Source organism: Molothrus aeneus, chromosome 13 (assembly GCF_037042795.1).
Source record: "Molothrus aeneus isolate 106 chromosome 13, BPBGC_Maene_1.0, whole genome shotgun sequence".
NCBI lineage: Eukaryota > Metazoa > Chordata > Aves > Passeriformes > Icteridae > Molothrus > Molothrus aeneus.
In genome coordinates, this window is record NC_089658.1 from 13109453 (window position 1) to 13123035 (window position 13583).

The 13583-nt window shown below is 47.4% G+C and overlaps 1 protein-coding gene across 3 annotated transcripts in view; it reads left to right on the plus strand.

The window, feature by feature from the left end:
- NTRK3 (neurotrophic receptor tyrosine kinase 3) overlaps window positions 1–13583 on the plus strand; it is a 203869-nt gene that overhangs the window by 53899 nt on the left and 136387 nt on the right. For all 3 annotated transcript variants that reach the window (XM_066558506.1, XM_066558507.1, XM_066558508.1), the window contains exons 5-8: window positions 5606–5763; window positions 8053–8195; window positions 8717–8858; window positions 10989–11285. In XM_066558506.1, the coding sequence (XP_066414603.1) occupies window positions 5606–5763; window positions 8053–8195; window positions 8717–8858; window positions 10989–11285 (740 nt within the window). The remainder of the gene's footprint in view (window positions 1–5605; window positions 5764–8052; window positions 8196–8716; window positions 8859–10988; window positions 11286–13583) is intronic.

Sequence of the window (13583 nt, forward strand, 5' to 3'; positions counted from 1 at the left end):
AGTGAAGCAAAGAAATCGTGCACAAAGAAATGTGGGAGATCACAGGGCTGGTTGATAGGGAGCCATGGTGGGGTGGGAAAGCAGTTCTGATGTGGTGTGTGTTGTCCACAGGGAGGCTTGGCATCGTGTGGGGCAGGAGCCTCAGCTGAACCTCTCCTGCTGCAGGCTCTGGAAGGGGTCTTGGCAAAACAACCTCTGGCACCAGCTCCAGTGAGCAATTTAGACCTACAAATGTGCCTGCCCACAGGGACTGCCTTGCTGCTGGCTGGGCTGGACTAAGAGCCTGGTCAAGTTCATTTTTCCTAAAGAATTGCTTTAGGTGCCTTCTGCAAATGTTCCCCTCTGAGGAACTAAGGATCCTTCATCCACATAAGCATGGCTAGGGTGGAGATTACCAGAATAATGTGTGATGCTGATCCCCAGACACAACAGGAGAGGGGCATTTTATTGGATGTCCACTGGGATGTCAGTTTTTAAGGGGCAGGGGCATGAGCCTGCAGCATCCTTCTTAGGGCCATGCTGAACCTTGGAATTGTTGGAAAGAAGGCAGCACAGAGGTGTAGCCTGAGCTATGGGCTCTGAATAATCATTCACATAAGGATGCCGGGAATTAAGGTAAACACACTTTATCTACTGTCAGGTGTTTGTAGTCCTGACTGCTAGAAGGACAGGACCTGTTGGTGAGGAAGAGCAGATCTCCACGTTGGGGAGAAATTACTAATGAATCCACAAAAGTGGGAAATACTGTATTTTTTTTTTAGAAATGCAGAGGATGGGTGAGTAAGAGACAGTTTTTTGGCACACTGAGCTCCAAGGAGGCTTCCAGAACCTGGGAAGGAGACGGAATACATGGCCCACATAAAGCGAGTGTGAAACACTGGTGCAAGCTAGAAAGGGAGTTGCAGATTGACATCAGCCAAGGACTTGAAATTGAGCCCAAAACTCTGTGGAGAGGGAGAAGGTGGTGAGCAGCAGAGGCCAATGCAGAGACACCAGCCTGAGGAAGACAGGCTGAGCAGCAGCATTTGTGCACAGCAGTGGAGAGGCCAGGAGATTTCAGGGACACAAAGAAGCTGGCCAGAATCTCTTCTCCATGTCTGTGTGGAGGGTTGGTGGAACAAGTGAGTGCAGAGGCTCACCAGAGATGCCTTATACTGAATTCCAGTGCCCCTGTGCTATCAGGAAATCATGGAAGGAAAGCCATCCAAGCCAAAACCATGACTTAGAGCGAGGCAGCTCGGAGCAGAGGAGCATGTGGTGAGGGGAGCAGTGGCAGGATTGTCTCCAGGACAGTGCTGGGAGGAGAGGAGCTACAACTGAGTGTGACATGGAGATTGCCAGGGAACGTGAGACCTGACAAAGCCACTCACAGTGAACAATGAGGAGTAAAGATCAGAAGAGTGCTGGGCAGGTGGATGGCAACTTGGGGCTTGAAATTGCTGCTTGGCTGCATCCAAGGCATCGCAGCCTCGTGAACGTGGTAATGCTTTAAAGGAGAATTTCTTGTTCAGCAGAGCTGAGATTTTTCCCTGCTGACTCACTGAAGAAAGGATGGCAAAAATGAGGCACACTTCCAGAGAGTATTATCTCTTGCTCATTCTGGCCAGAAACAAGGCTTGGAATTGTTTCCAGTAACTCCAGCCCTAATTCCCATGGCATGGGCTGACCTTGACCAGCAGGGCTCAGGCTAATGAGTGCACAACTCTCCTAAGTCTGAAGCTGAGTGTGTGCAGGGAAGCATCTGACACATGCAACAGCTCATAAATGTTGGACTTAGAGCCTTTCTTATCCAGAAGTCACAGCTGGTTTCCTCTGTCATGTCCTTGGCTTCCTTTGTCATATCCTCAGAGAGCTTAGAGCTGACATTTCAAGAAATTCCTTCCCGGAAAGACCTAAGACTCTGGATCCAATTACATCTTTGGTTGTATAAAACCTTGTAGTCCTGAACATCTTGCTGCTCTGCCCAACCCATCAGCATTTCTAATACCAGCAGTCCCTGCCAAGTTGCCCTGCAGTAAATTTCTGCAATGCTACAGCAAGAGGCTTTGGTGGGGATGGGGCACAGCAGCATTTCTGTTAATGTTGTGAGACCAACTTTACATGGTCTGTGCCTCCAGCTTTGAAACTTATCACCACCAGCAGTCCCAGTAATAGAGCTGTGGCCAGACAGTGGGTACTGCCTGCTCTCTGCATTAGCTGAACCAGCTGTCAGATAGCATACACCACTCCCTGACCCAGTCCTTCCCTTTCTATCCCAGCCCCTTCTGGCAGGGGTTCAGAAATAACAGTTTTGGTTGGTCCACCAAGAGAAGCCCTCGTTCTGGGAAATTAATAAATAAAAAAATAGATTTTATTCTCTCTCTGCTGCATGCTCTGTTTCTCAAGCTTAGGGAAGTGGCCTCAGTCCCAAGATAGGAAGAGCATTTTAATTGTAAGAGTATGAAACCTTGGCAGGAATTTCATGTGAATTGAAACAGACAGAAGAAGTGTGGCAAGGATCTCTGCTGCCCTCTGAGAGGTTTTAGCTGCAGACAGCTTTGCTTTAGCTGATGAGTAGAGAGGCATGGGATGGGGTGTGTGTCTCATTTAGCTGCCTAGTCTGGAAAAAACTGCTTGTGTGTGTGAAGTCCCTGACTGTTCCAGAACACACTGGAGTGTTGATGGCCTCTGCCTCCCACACTGGTCCACCCTGGTGAAGGCTGTCCAGGCAGTTTTGGGAGATTGTGGGTACAGCTCTCTGCAAGGAGCAAAGCTGGGCTCAATCAAGCACCAGCAGCAACCGTTTTGTTGAAGAATTAATTTGATGCCTGCATGTTCTAGGGTTTCAGTTCTGATGGGTCATTGTCTCATTAAATAACAGCTCATAGCATGATTGTCACAATTTTTCTCTTTCCCAAACACAGTGTACCTGTTTAGGGAAGGGGCTGTGCCCTGAGTGCACCCTACTATCACTCTCTGCTTATAGTGCTGGTGAGTGGCTCTTTCTCAGGTGCAGGTTCAGTCCCTTTTTGGATGAACTCCTTGAGTGCCAGAGCAGCTCTGCTAGTGCAGAGAGCCCAGCTCCCTTGCAGCTGTGACATTTGCTATTTCTCACAGGCATTTTCAGTTTTAAGGAGGGCTGAAGAAGGTGTGGGGGTGTACACAGCTCCTGAGTGCCTGCAGCCAAGCACAATTTGGCAACAATTGCAGCCTGCATGCAAAAAATGCCTTTTGGGTTTGTTTGCTCATTCCAGGATTAAGTTGTGCTGGATGTGTCCCACAAAGGGCCCCTTGCCTTGATTCCCACTGGGGTGCTGCTGCACCCATGGTCTGCAGCCCATGGCAGTGTCCTCTGGTCCAACAGGGTGTTTTGTCCAAAGGGCACATCTTCTTGCAGGAAGAGAAGGTGCATTTATATGCAGAGGCAGGGGTTTGTAGGTAGTGGAGTTGTGTTACACAAAAGCAAGAGGAAAAGTTGGAAGCAGCTGCAATGGTCCCTGCAAGGGAAGGGAAGGGGTCTGAGGAGAGAATTGGAAGTCCAGGTTTTTGGGCAGGTTTAGGACAATGTGAGTGTGGAATTCCCTATGCACCTCTCTGGGGAGCAGAGGCAAGGAGGAAAGGGTATTTTCTGCATGTTAGGAATGCTTTAGCAATGCATGTGAGGGACAGTGGGTGTACATGTGCCCCTTCTACCCGCAGAGCTGTGCCAGCTGCCCGTGGCACTCAGCACATCCAGCCTGTGATGGGAGTTAATTTGTGCAAAGGCCCCTCTGGGGGTCTCGATTAGAGCGAGTTACACTGCTGGTGTTGGGGCAGGTTGTGGGGAAGTTCTGCCCTGAAGCCCGTGGCTCCGGTATTATTCATGGCCCTTCATGAATTAACAACGGGCCAGGAAAGCTGCTGTCTATTACTTACAGAGCTGCCCTTAAGTGCCAGGACAGCAGCTCTCCCAGCAGCCTCGTTTTGTGAGGATATTTGCAGCAGAGCAGAATTTCTCCCCCATTGCATCTGAGCTCCCCCAGCTCCCTGCCAGGTCCCAGGGTACACCCCCGGTTACCTGGCCTGCCCTTTCCCACTTGCCATCCCATGTCCTGTTGGCATCAGTGATTCTGGAGGTCTTCTCAGAAGGAGATTCATGGTTGTGTGGAATAGGATGTAAAGCCTGTGCAAAGCCCTGGCAGTACCTGTCAGAGCACGCAGGGAATGTCTCATCACTCAAATCACTGCACTAATCTGCTCTGGTCTGTTAAATTTAGTGCTTTGGCCTTTGAGTTGCTTGTCTGAGCCTTGTACCTGTGTCACAGAGGTTTATGTGCTTTTGGTGGGAAAGAAATGAACTAATGAAAAGCCACAGAGTGAAGCTTAACTCAGTGTTTGCTCTGAAAAAAAAAAGGTCAGATGACATCTTGATGTATTAGAAAATGCAAAGTGGTATCATTAGGGTTCAGGTTAAGCAACCCTGGGTGCTACCAGTTCCTCCTTTTGCAGCACTGTATTGACAAAACAGCAGCTGCAGATGTTTGGAAGGTTGTTTCCAAATCCTGTTAGTGGGTGAAATTAATTTTGTAAGAGCAAACATGAATTTTGCAGTAACACGTGGAACAGAGCAGGAAGAAAGCTTTCCTCTGTATGATGGGGGATCTAGATATCACATGAAACAATGGTTTGACCTTTGGAGATGCCCTTCTGCTTTGGGATGACTGAGCTCATCTTTGGCACTGCTGGCTCTGCTGATCCCAACTTTCTTTGCTTTGCAGTTGTGTGGGGAGATATTTTGTTTGTTCAGGGTGTATCTCCTAGTTTTGCTCAAATTATTGCAATCAGCTTTGGTAGCTCAGCCCTGGCTGAGCACTGGGCTATTCTCCCTGCTGGGACTTGGCCTTCTTGCATGTCCACAGACACCTGCAGAGCTTTAAAAATGTAAATGAAACGGTTAATAGGTTGGAAAATCAATTATAATAAACATTCCTGGTATATAAACTATGTGTAAGTGTGTTTTAAATGAAGTACATTAAAGGCAGTGCTTTTCTCCATTTCTCCTGGCCAGGTCAGCAGGGTCTCAGCACAGTGCTGATTGATTTGATTAAAATGCATGTTCCCCTGCACATTAGCTTGTGTTCTGGGTCACCAGGAGCCTGTGTTTGTACAAGGAACTTGGGAGAAGAGCTGCCAGCTCCTCTGAGTGCTTGTGGGGGCTTGGATTGTGCTTTGCCCAGCAGAGTCTAGGACCACCGCTGAAGTGGGATTTGAAGGTGTAAATTGATATTTTAGGGCAGTAGAGAGCTGTCTGCTCTTTTGCTGAGGGGTGAATCTTCTGGGTGTCTGGGTGATAGTGGGACCAAGCCACAGCAGTGCAGATCTTGTGGTGAGAGACAGTGACTGCACCTGGGAGCTGTAAAACCTTGTGTGCACTCATGAAGGAGACTGTGAATGCAGGGGTGTGTGACTGTGGCAAAGACAGGAATAATAAGTGCCAGAAGACCCCAGGTGGATAATGCAGAGAAGATTCTACTTCAGCTCTTACACATGCATGGTGGCTGTCCTCCCTGGGGATCCCAGAGCCAGGTGACAGCTCTGCTCATCCTTCCCCATCCCAGCATCCTCTCTCACCTCTCTCTGCCCGCAGGAGACTAGAGAGGAACCTTTTTAACTGCAGCTGTGACATCCGCTGGATCCAGCTCTGGCAGGAGAAGAGCGAGGCAAACCTGCAGTACCAGGATCTCTACTGCATGACCATGGATGCAGCCATCATCACCCTGAAGGAGATGAACATCACCCAGTGTGGTAAGGATCCCTGGGATGGACATGAGGGAGTCCAGGAGGGATCCGTGAACAATTCAGCATTTCAGTTTCAGGAACCTGATGCAGCAGGATCTCAACGATGTGGTTGAGAAAACAAGAGAAGGTTAAAGCTGGTTGGGATAGTTTGTAGATTAAAAATAGAATATCTGGGTAAATGTGAGGCTGCAATTAATGTGCTTATGAAAGATATTGGGTGATTTGGGGCATTTTCTTCACTGCAATGCTGCTGCCTGACAAAGTGTCTGTAGTGAGGCTGTGTGATGTCTTGAAAAGAGCTGTTTCATGTAGATCTTCCTGTGCCTAACGAATCCTAGAAGCAGCATATTGTTAAAAGACACTGACACAGAATCTTCTGTAATTACTCTTAGGAAATACATGTCTCTATTAATTTTGTTTTGTTTTATTTTCCAATTGAAATCCCATATCTGTGGGGAAGAGCCAGAAGTGAATTTATATCTCTTTCTATTTCCTGCTGATGTTTAAAAGAGTCCAGCGGCCCCAGGAGCAACACGAGGCATGTTCAATAGTTATCCCTTTTTCCTTCACCTTGTTCACACGTCAGCTGCCTGTTTGGTGTCAGGTTTTGCTCTGCTATTGCTATTACTGGAAAGCATCCCTTGCAGAGTAAGGAAAAAGAGATGTACCTTCCACAGAGCAATTAAACTGTCTGTACACAAGCAGCTGTCAAACTCACAGGCTGAAAAAAGGAGGAAAACCAGTTTTGTTTTTTTTTTTATATATAATCATCCTCTGTACTAGGGATTTGGGCTTGTTTCTTGTAGCAGTAGTAGACAAACAGCATGCACATTTGGATTTGCATGACTTGGTTTTTTTGTTGTTTTGTTGGTTAGTTGGGTTTTTTTTTGGTTTTTTTTTTTTTTTTCCAAGTTCACCCTGTCCCTTTAAGCTCTGGAAATTGGCCAAAATGTGCCTTTGTGTGGATGAACTAAAAAGATTTGAGAGTGCTGTAATTTCTGCCCCACATGGGATGAATAAACTGCAAGGATTAAACAACAACAAAAAAATCCTTAGGGATCAGGGACAGGAGAAGAGATGGCTCCATCAATAGTGGCATTACACTATAGGGGACAGCAGGGAGCTGATTTGGGAGAAAAAATGTGCTGGTGTGCAGGGTAAGCATCCCCCCTCACCATGCAAAATCTTGGAAGGGCAGGGAGCCACAGGGGTCTGCTTTCCTCCAGAGGAGTCCGAGCCCTTCTGTTCAAGCATTAAGACTCCAGGGATGGTGATTTATCCTTGTCCTTTGGTGCTGAGGGCAGGCATGGCTTGGTGTGGCCATGTTTGGTACCAGCTCAGCCTGGAGAAGACCATACATGTCCTTCCCATCTCTCTCTCCACTATTCCTGCCACCTACGCAGCTTTGCCAGGTTTTGACTGCTGCTTTATTCTTCTGGCATCATCCTAATCAGTACAATGCTCCTTCCTTCCTGGTGTCACTCTCTGATTGCCATGAAAGGGTGTGTGTCCGCATCCATGACTTTGCCTTGGCATGATGGATGCTGCTGCCCTATGGTGGGATGGGACCCCTAGTCAGTTCCTCCTGCCCTGCTTGCTCAATTTGCCTCTGAAAACCTCCCCTATTCAAGAAAACTCTTTGGCCTTCTTGCAACCAGCACTGTCTTGTTTCCCTTCACAAGGATATTTGGTGACTGTGGCAGCAAGCAAGGAACTGGTGTAAATCAGAGCCACCATAAATCAGTGAATCCCTGTGCTACCACTGAGGAAGAACAAGGGCACCTTCTATTAGGAGAGCTGCGGTTAATATGAGGACACATCCTTGGTCATCTTTTCTTGATTCTTATAAATTAGAGGGACACTTCCTTCACCTGGAATGCTGAGTGCTCTGTGCCTTGTCCCTGGGGGTGGGCATGCCTTGGATCCTCTCCCAGCACACACAGTTTTCTCATCCCAGGTGATTGCCCTCATGAGCAGCTTCCGTGGGAGTAGAGAGATGGGTATGGGAGTTGTGTGAGAGGAAGAGTGGCCAGGACTGGACAGCAACTTTTGGATTCAAAGCTGATGAGAGGGTCTGCTCAGCTGGTACCTTTCCAGTGTCTACATTTTCCCCTGTCTCCAACACCCTTCCTTTTCTTGGTAGGGCATAGACATTCTGTTGCCTCATGCTACTCATCTCAGGGTGTTGGAGGCTGATTTGGAAAACAGCTTGGTGCGATCTGGGTCCACACACTTCCTGTGGCTGGCTGTAGAAAATTCTGCCCCAGACCTGAGTAGTATTTTTGGCTCCTCTAGACCTTCCTGAGATCAGTGTGAGCCACGTGAACCTGACGGTGCGGGAAGGGGAGAATGCGGTCATCACCTGCAACGGCTCAGGATCACCGCTGCCGGACGTGGACTGGACAGTGGCTGAACTCCACTCCATCAACACCCACCAGGTAGGGGCTGCAACACCCCAGTGCTGCCTCTGCCAGTGCCAAAGCAGCCCCCAGGGTTTCCCAGGTCCCTGCATACAGGGTGGATGGTTTGAGAAAAGAAAAGTTGTTGTATCCAAAGGAAAGCTGGAGCCATGCTCTAGCCACGTGAGAAGCTGGGAACGCCCAGAAGGGAGCAAAACCTTCCTTCTGTATGGCCAGAAAGTGAAGATGACAGAGCTTCAGAGCTCAGTGCTCCCTGATTGAATTAACTCATGTGTCCTCTGATGGAACTCCAGTGAAACGATCTGTTTGCAATAGCTAAGATTTTCTAGAGGCTGGCCATGTTTATCAGTGCTACAATTACATGGCTCTCCCCATTGCTGTGTTTGATCAGGTGAGGAAATACCTTCCTTCTGTCTTTGGATTTTGGGGACCTCCTCACATGGAAACTGTGATGCTCCTTTTCTGGGGATGATAGAGGGGAGTAAAGGACCCACCGCCAGATACCGATTTCTGTCTGTATTTGTCTCTGGGATTTTTAGACCAACCTCAACTGGACCAATGTTCATGCCATCAATTTGACCTTGGTGAACGTCACCAGCGAGGACAATGGATTCCTGCTTACCTGCATTGCTGAGAACGTGGTGGGGATGAGCAATGCCAGTGTGCTGCTCACTGTCTACTGTAAGTACCAGTGGAGAGCCCTTGTCCATGCAGAGCCCAGAGGGGCTGCCCTGGGAGCTGTTTGAATGCATGGCCACTTGCCATCTGTCATACTGGTTTTGTGGGTGAAGATTAGGAGGAGCTGAGCACAGTGAGCTGGAGGTGGATCCTCACACAGCTCTCCCTCTTAAATGTTTGATTTACTGATGCCTCCATTAATCTAGAAATGAGCACAAGAGCAGGGAAGGAACAGCAGTGCTGCAGTGGTGGTGGTGGGAGTTTCCTGCCTGTGTCTTGGAAGATTCAATAGACTAAAGGAAAGCCATAGAGGGACTAAAAATCTCTTAACAAAAGCAAAGTTTCTTGTCTTGGTGCTATGTGAAGGTTCAATGGCACCCCTGCTAAAGACAGTTTAAAACTTGCCACTAATTTCAGGGATGTTGGGGCTTCCTCTCAGATCAGATCCTACAAAGTTAAACTTCAAATGTCATATGAATGTGCACGTGTCAAATATGATCTGTTCACTTTTATCTGCAAGTAGCTCAACTTTCTTTGTGCTTTCTAATATAACAAACCCCTGACCTTAAAAGGAAGTTTACACAGCTTTGTGGTCTCAAGCAGCTGAGATTTGTTCTATTTTGCTGTGTCTGTAATATTTGCCCTTACTCTGTAGTTTGAAAATCTGCCCCCCACCTCAACCTTGCCGTATAGAGCAGAGATCCTTGTGGGATTCTGGCTACTCTTGGTAAATCCATTCATCCTGTGTGATGCTTTACTACTTTCATCTTCCTCCCAATAAGTGCTATTGATGGACTGAAGGATGGAGGTAATTAAAGCTCAGCCCAGCTCAGAGCTGACTGGTCAGCAGATGGGTGTTTTTTGCACGGTGTTTTAGCATCTGTTCCTCCACCCTTTCGACAACACTATGCCCATGCTTATTTTCACCCGTGAAATCCTCTGAGCTGCTGACAGTTTCTGCTACCCTTGCTCTTGTTGCACAGAGCCATCACTCAGGCTGTAATTTTACACTGGAAAGATCTGGGTTTGTGCATGTAGGTGGCTGCCTGTTTTGAATCCCCTTGCCAGGAAGAGATGAACAAGCCACTTGCGGATCTGGGCTGGTGAACGAGAGAGGGTGGCTGGGACGCAACTCTGTGGTTCAGTGTAGATGGGCGCTGCTGGGAGAATTTTGCTGAGCTCCAACCAGCTCTGCACCTTTCTCTCTTTTGTCAACTTCACTGACTTAAAAATTCTTTTTTCACAAAGATGGGTGAAATTTGGTATGTTGGTTTTCTTCCTCGTCGATGCCGAATGGATTGTCTTTGCAGCTGGATGGCAGCAGGAAAAGGAGAGTTTTAGGGAAGACATACATCATTGTGTCATGTATCTTAGCACAAAACTTGTTCTTCTAGTTCAGGCCTTGCCAGCCTTGGGGTTTGGGACCTTAGGTGTAGGCGTTGTAAATGGGGTTTCAGAAGCTATAGCAGAGCAACATTTGAATTCTCGGCGTGTCCCAAGGGGAAGACAATGCATATGTAATAAATTGCAGGTGGAGTTTCTGCTTTTCTTATCCTTCTCCCACTCTACTCCCTTTAATTAAAACACCCCTGGAGGCTGTTCGGCGAGTGAGAACTCCTTTGGGATATTCAGGCAGTCAAAGCCCCCAAGGACAGACAGTCTCTGAGGGATGTTTGCTTCCACAGCTATGCAATCCAGAATTGCTTGGTGCGACTGGAGATCTCCCACGGGCACCTTGCACATCTGTAATCTAATGTAACAGTGCTACGTCACTGCGTCCTCCTTAATGGGGACAGGCAGTCTCCCCGGGATCCCTTGAGAGAAGGAGAGCAGAAGTAGATGTTGACAGGACAGTTTGAGCTTTATTGTTTCTGGGCTGGTGAAATTTCCATCCCTGTCTTTTATTTATACCCCAGTTTGGAAGGCCAAGAGGCCTGGCCATGGCTCAGACCCTCCTTTGAGGGAAGGTGGAGTGGTTCTCATGACAGCACTGCTTCTGTACAGGCATCCACGGGAAGAGTAGAAGGCACAAGTGATTTTGGAGGTTCTCAGTGCTCTTAGTTTCTGTGGTGTGCACAGAGTGGTGACGTTGGGTGGAGGTTGCTGTGAGCCTGCCATGTTTCTCTCTGCTAGATCCCCCTCGCATCCTTACTCTGGAGGAGCCGGTGCTGCACATGGACCACTGCATTGCGTTTGCAGTGCATGGGAACCCAGCTCCCACCCTGCACTGGCTGCACAATGGCCAGGTCCTCCGCGAGACCGAGATCATCCGCATGGAGTTCTACCAACAAGGGGAGGTGTCTGAGGGCTGCCTGCTCTTCAACAAACCCACCCACTACAACAATGGCAACTACACCATCGTGGCCACCAACCAGCTGGGCTCAGCCAACCAAACTATCAAAGGACACTTCCTTGAAAAGCCTTTTCCAGGTAGGATATTCCGTTTATCTCATCAGGGCTCCTTGCAATCCGAAGGTCTTACTATGGCCCTGCCAGGAATGCTTGCACCTCAACAAGGCCTTGACAACCCAAGTTGGCTTTGTCTGAACATCAGGTTGAAAGAGGTGACCCCTGGCAGCCTCTTCTTCTGACCAGTATGATTTTCCTCCACAATGGTGTCATATGAACTCTTCAATGCTGGGAGAGGTGCTAACTGTTTTAGATAATTTTATTTTGTAGCATATTTTGCATTAATACTTATTTAAAAGACCTTTAGGAATTTCCCTGTAAATAGGATGTAATTTTGCCCAATTATTTTGGATCTCCTTTTGTGTGCCCCAAAGACGTTGCTGAATTTTTTTCTAGAGAAAGTGTTCTGCTGTGTGGTAGTCATAAGCTATAGAAAGGAAAAGCCTTTGAAGTGATGCAGCCTGTCCCTTTGTTTCTTTTACTTCTAGCTTGCATCTGTGAAATGATTAAAGCTGGATGCAGCAGTGTCAGGATTGTTTTCTTTCCAAATGCAACATGTGCAATTCCAGGATGACAGGGCTACAAAAGATGCGACAGCTCAATTAGTCACTTTGCATCAGTTTGCTGGGATTTCTTAACTGATTGCTTGGAATTCCCTGTTGCACTCCCTGGTGATTCACAGCTAAAGTGCAGAAAAAAAAACATTTGAGGATATGAGGATCCATCTCTGGGAAGCACTGTAGAGACTTTTGTGGTGGCCTGTCTGCTCTGTAGGAGCATCCCTGACAGTGAAATACCATGCTGGCCATCATGGAGTTAAGATCTCTGCTGCCTTCAGGAATGATGCCATGAGAAAGTGGCAGCTCTAAATTGGCCCCTGCAGCCCAAGAAAATCCAGCAAAATAGGGCGTTTGCTAAATATAGCAAAATACCAACGGTACTCTCATTTATTATTTATATCACACCATATATGTACACAGAATTTTCCCGCAGGTCAAATATCATAAATGCAAACCCAAATCTCTGCCTTGAAGATCTGACAATTGAACAAATGAGCTGATATGGATGGGAGTGGAAAATTTGTATTCTGACTTCAAGGATGCTGCCCTGTTTGACTATCTGACCTATTTATGTTTCCTTCTGTCAGGGCAGAAGAGCTTATCAAATGTAGGTGGGTGAGGAGAGGTGCACAGGTTTGCAGTCTCAGGTCTGTCAGCTCCCACCTTTGTGACTCAATTTCCCCATCTGTGAAACGAGGGCAGCTCCTGAGTGCTGGACCTGCAGGAAAGGGAGGCAGATATGCTGTTCTGGAGAGCTGAATTTGGAAAGGAATCTGAGCCACGCTGTGGTGTGAAAAAGCACATTGATGTTTGAAGAGCATCTTGTGTTAGGGGCTCTGGGAGAATGGGGTTCTGTGAATATGTGTAAAAATTGCCCTTGTGAATGCAGCTCCGCCCATGGCTCATGTTGGTGTGGGATGCTTACTGACCATGAACCATCTCTCAGCAGCAGCTGACCCATTTCCTTTATTTCTTCTGATCCAAAGTCCCAAGCCATTCCTCACCCTGGCAGACCCTGTCAGCCCAATGCAGGATGTAATTTACTTTCCTTGAAGCTTGTTGCTTTGTCCACTACCACAGCTGGCACACACATTCACTGCAGCTGACGTTTATAATTTCCCATTTGAAGGTAGATTCCTTCAGAAAATGCCACACACTGGAGGTTCCCCAGCGTGGCTCATTCAAGCCCCTTGTTGCTTACAGCAATTCACACGTGCAAGGGCTTTGCTGTCACTACCCAGGGTGAGATTATTATTCTTAATTAATTAATGAAAGCACAGTGCCTGGAAGGCTTTGTCAGCAAAGAAAAGGAACAATGACCATGTATTTTAGCACTCCCTGGTCAAAAACCTCTCATTTGGTAAAAGGCCACACTCTGCTTTCCAGGCTGAGAGGAGCAAGGTGCTGTTAGAAGCTGGGATCTGGGACATACTATATCTGCCTTCTCTCTGATGCTGCAGGGCAGTGGCTCCCAGGACAGATTTGTGTCATTTCCTGTAAAAATCTCATTGCATGTTGTCATTGGTATCTCTGCCACAGGCTACCAACTCCTTATTTAATCCACAAAGGTTAATGTACCTGTGATGAGTGTTCAGTTCTTTGAGAACTTCTCACAGAACTCAAGTTGGCTGAAATTCCTTGGCTATTTTTTATGCTTGGAAAAATAGAGTTTAATGGAAAAAGAACCTTTTTGTGCATTTCTGTTGAATTTGCTTAGTCCAGCAGAGAAAAATGGAAAGGGGAAAATGTAGAGGCAGCA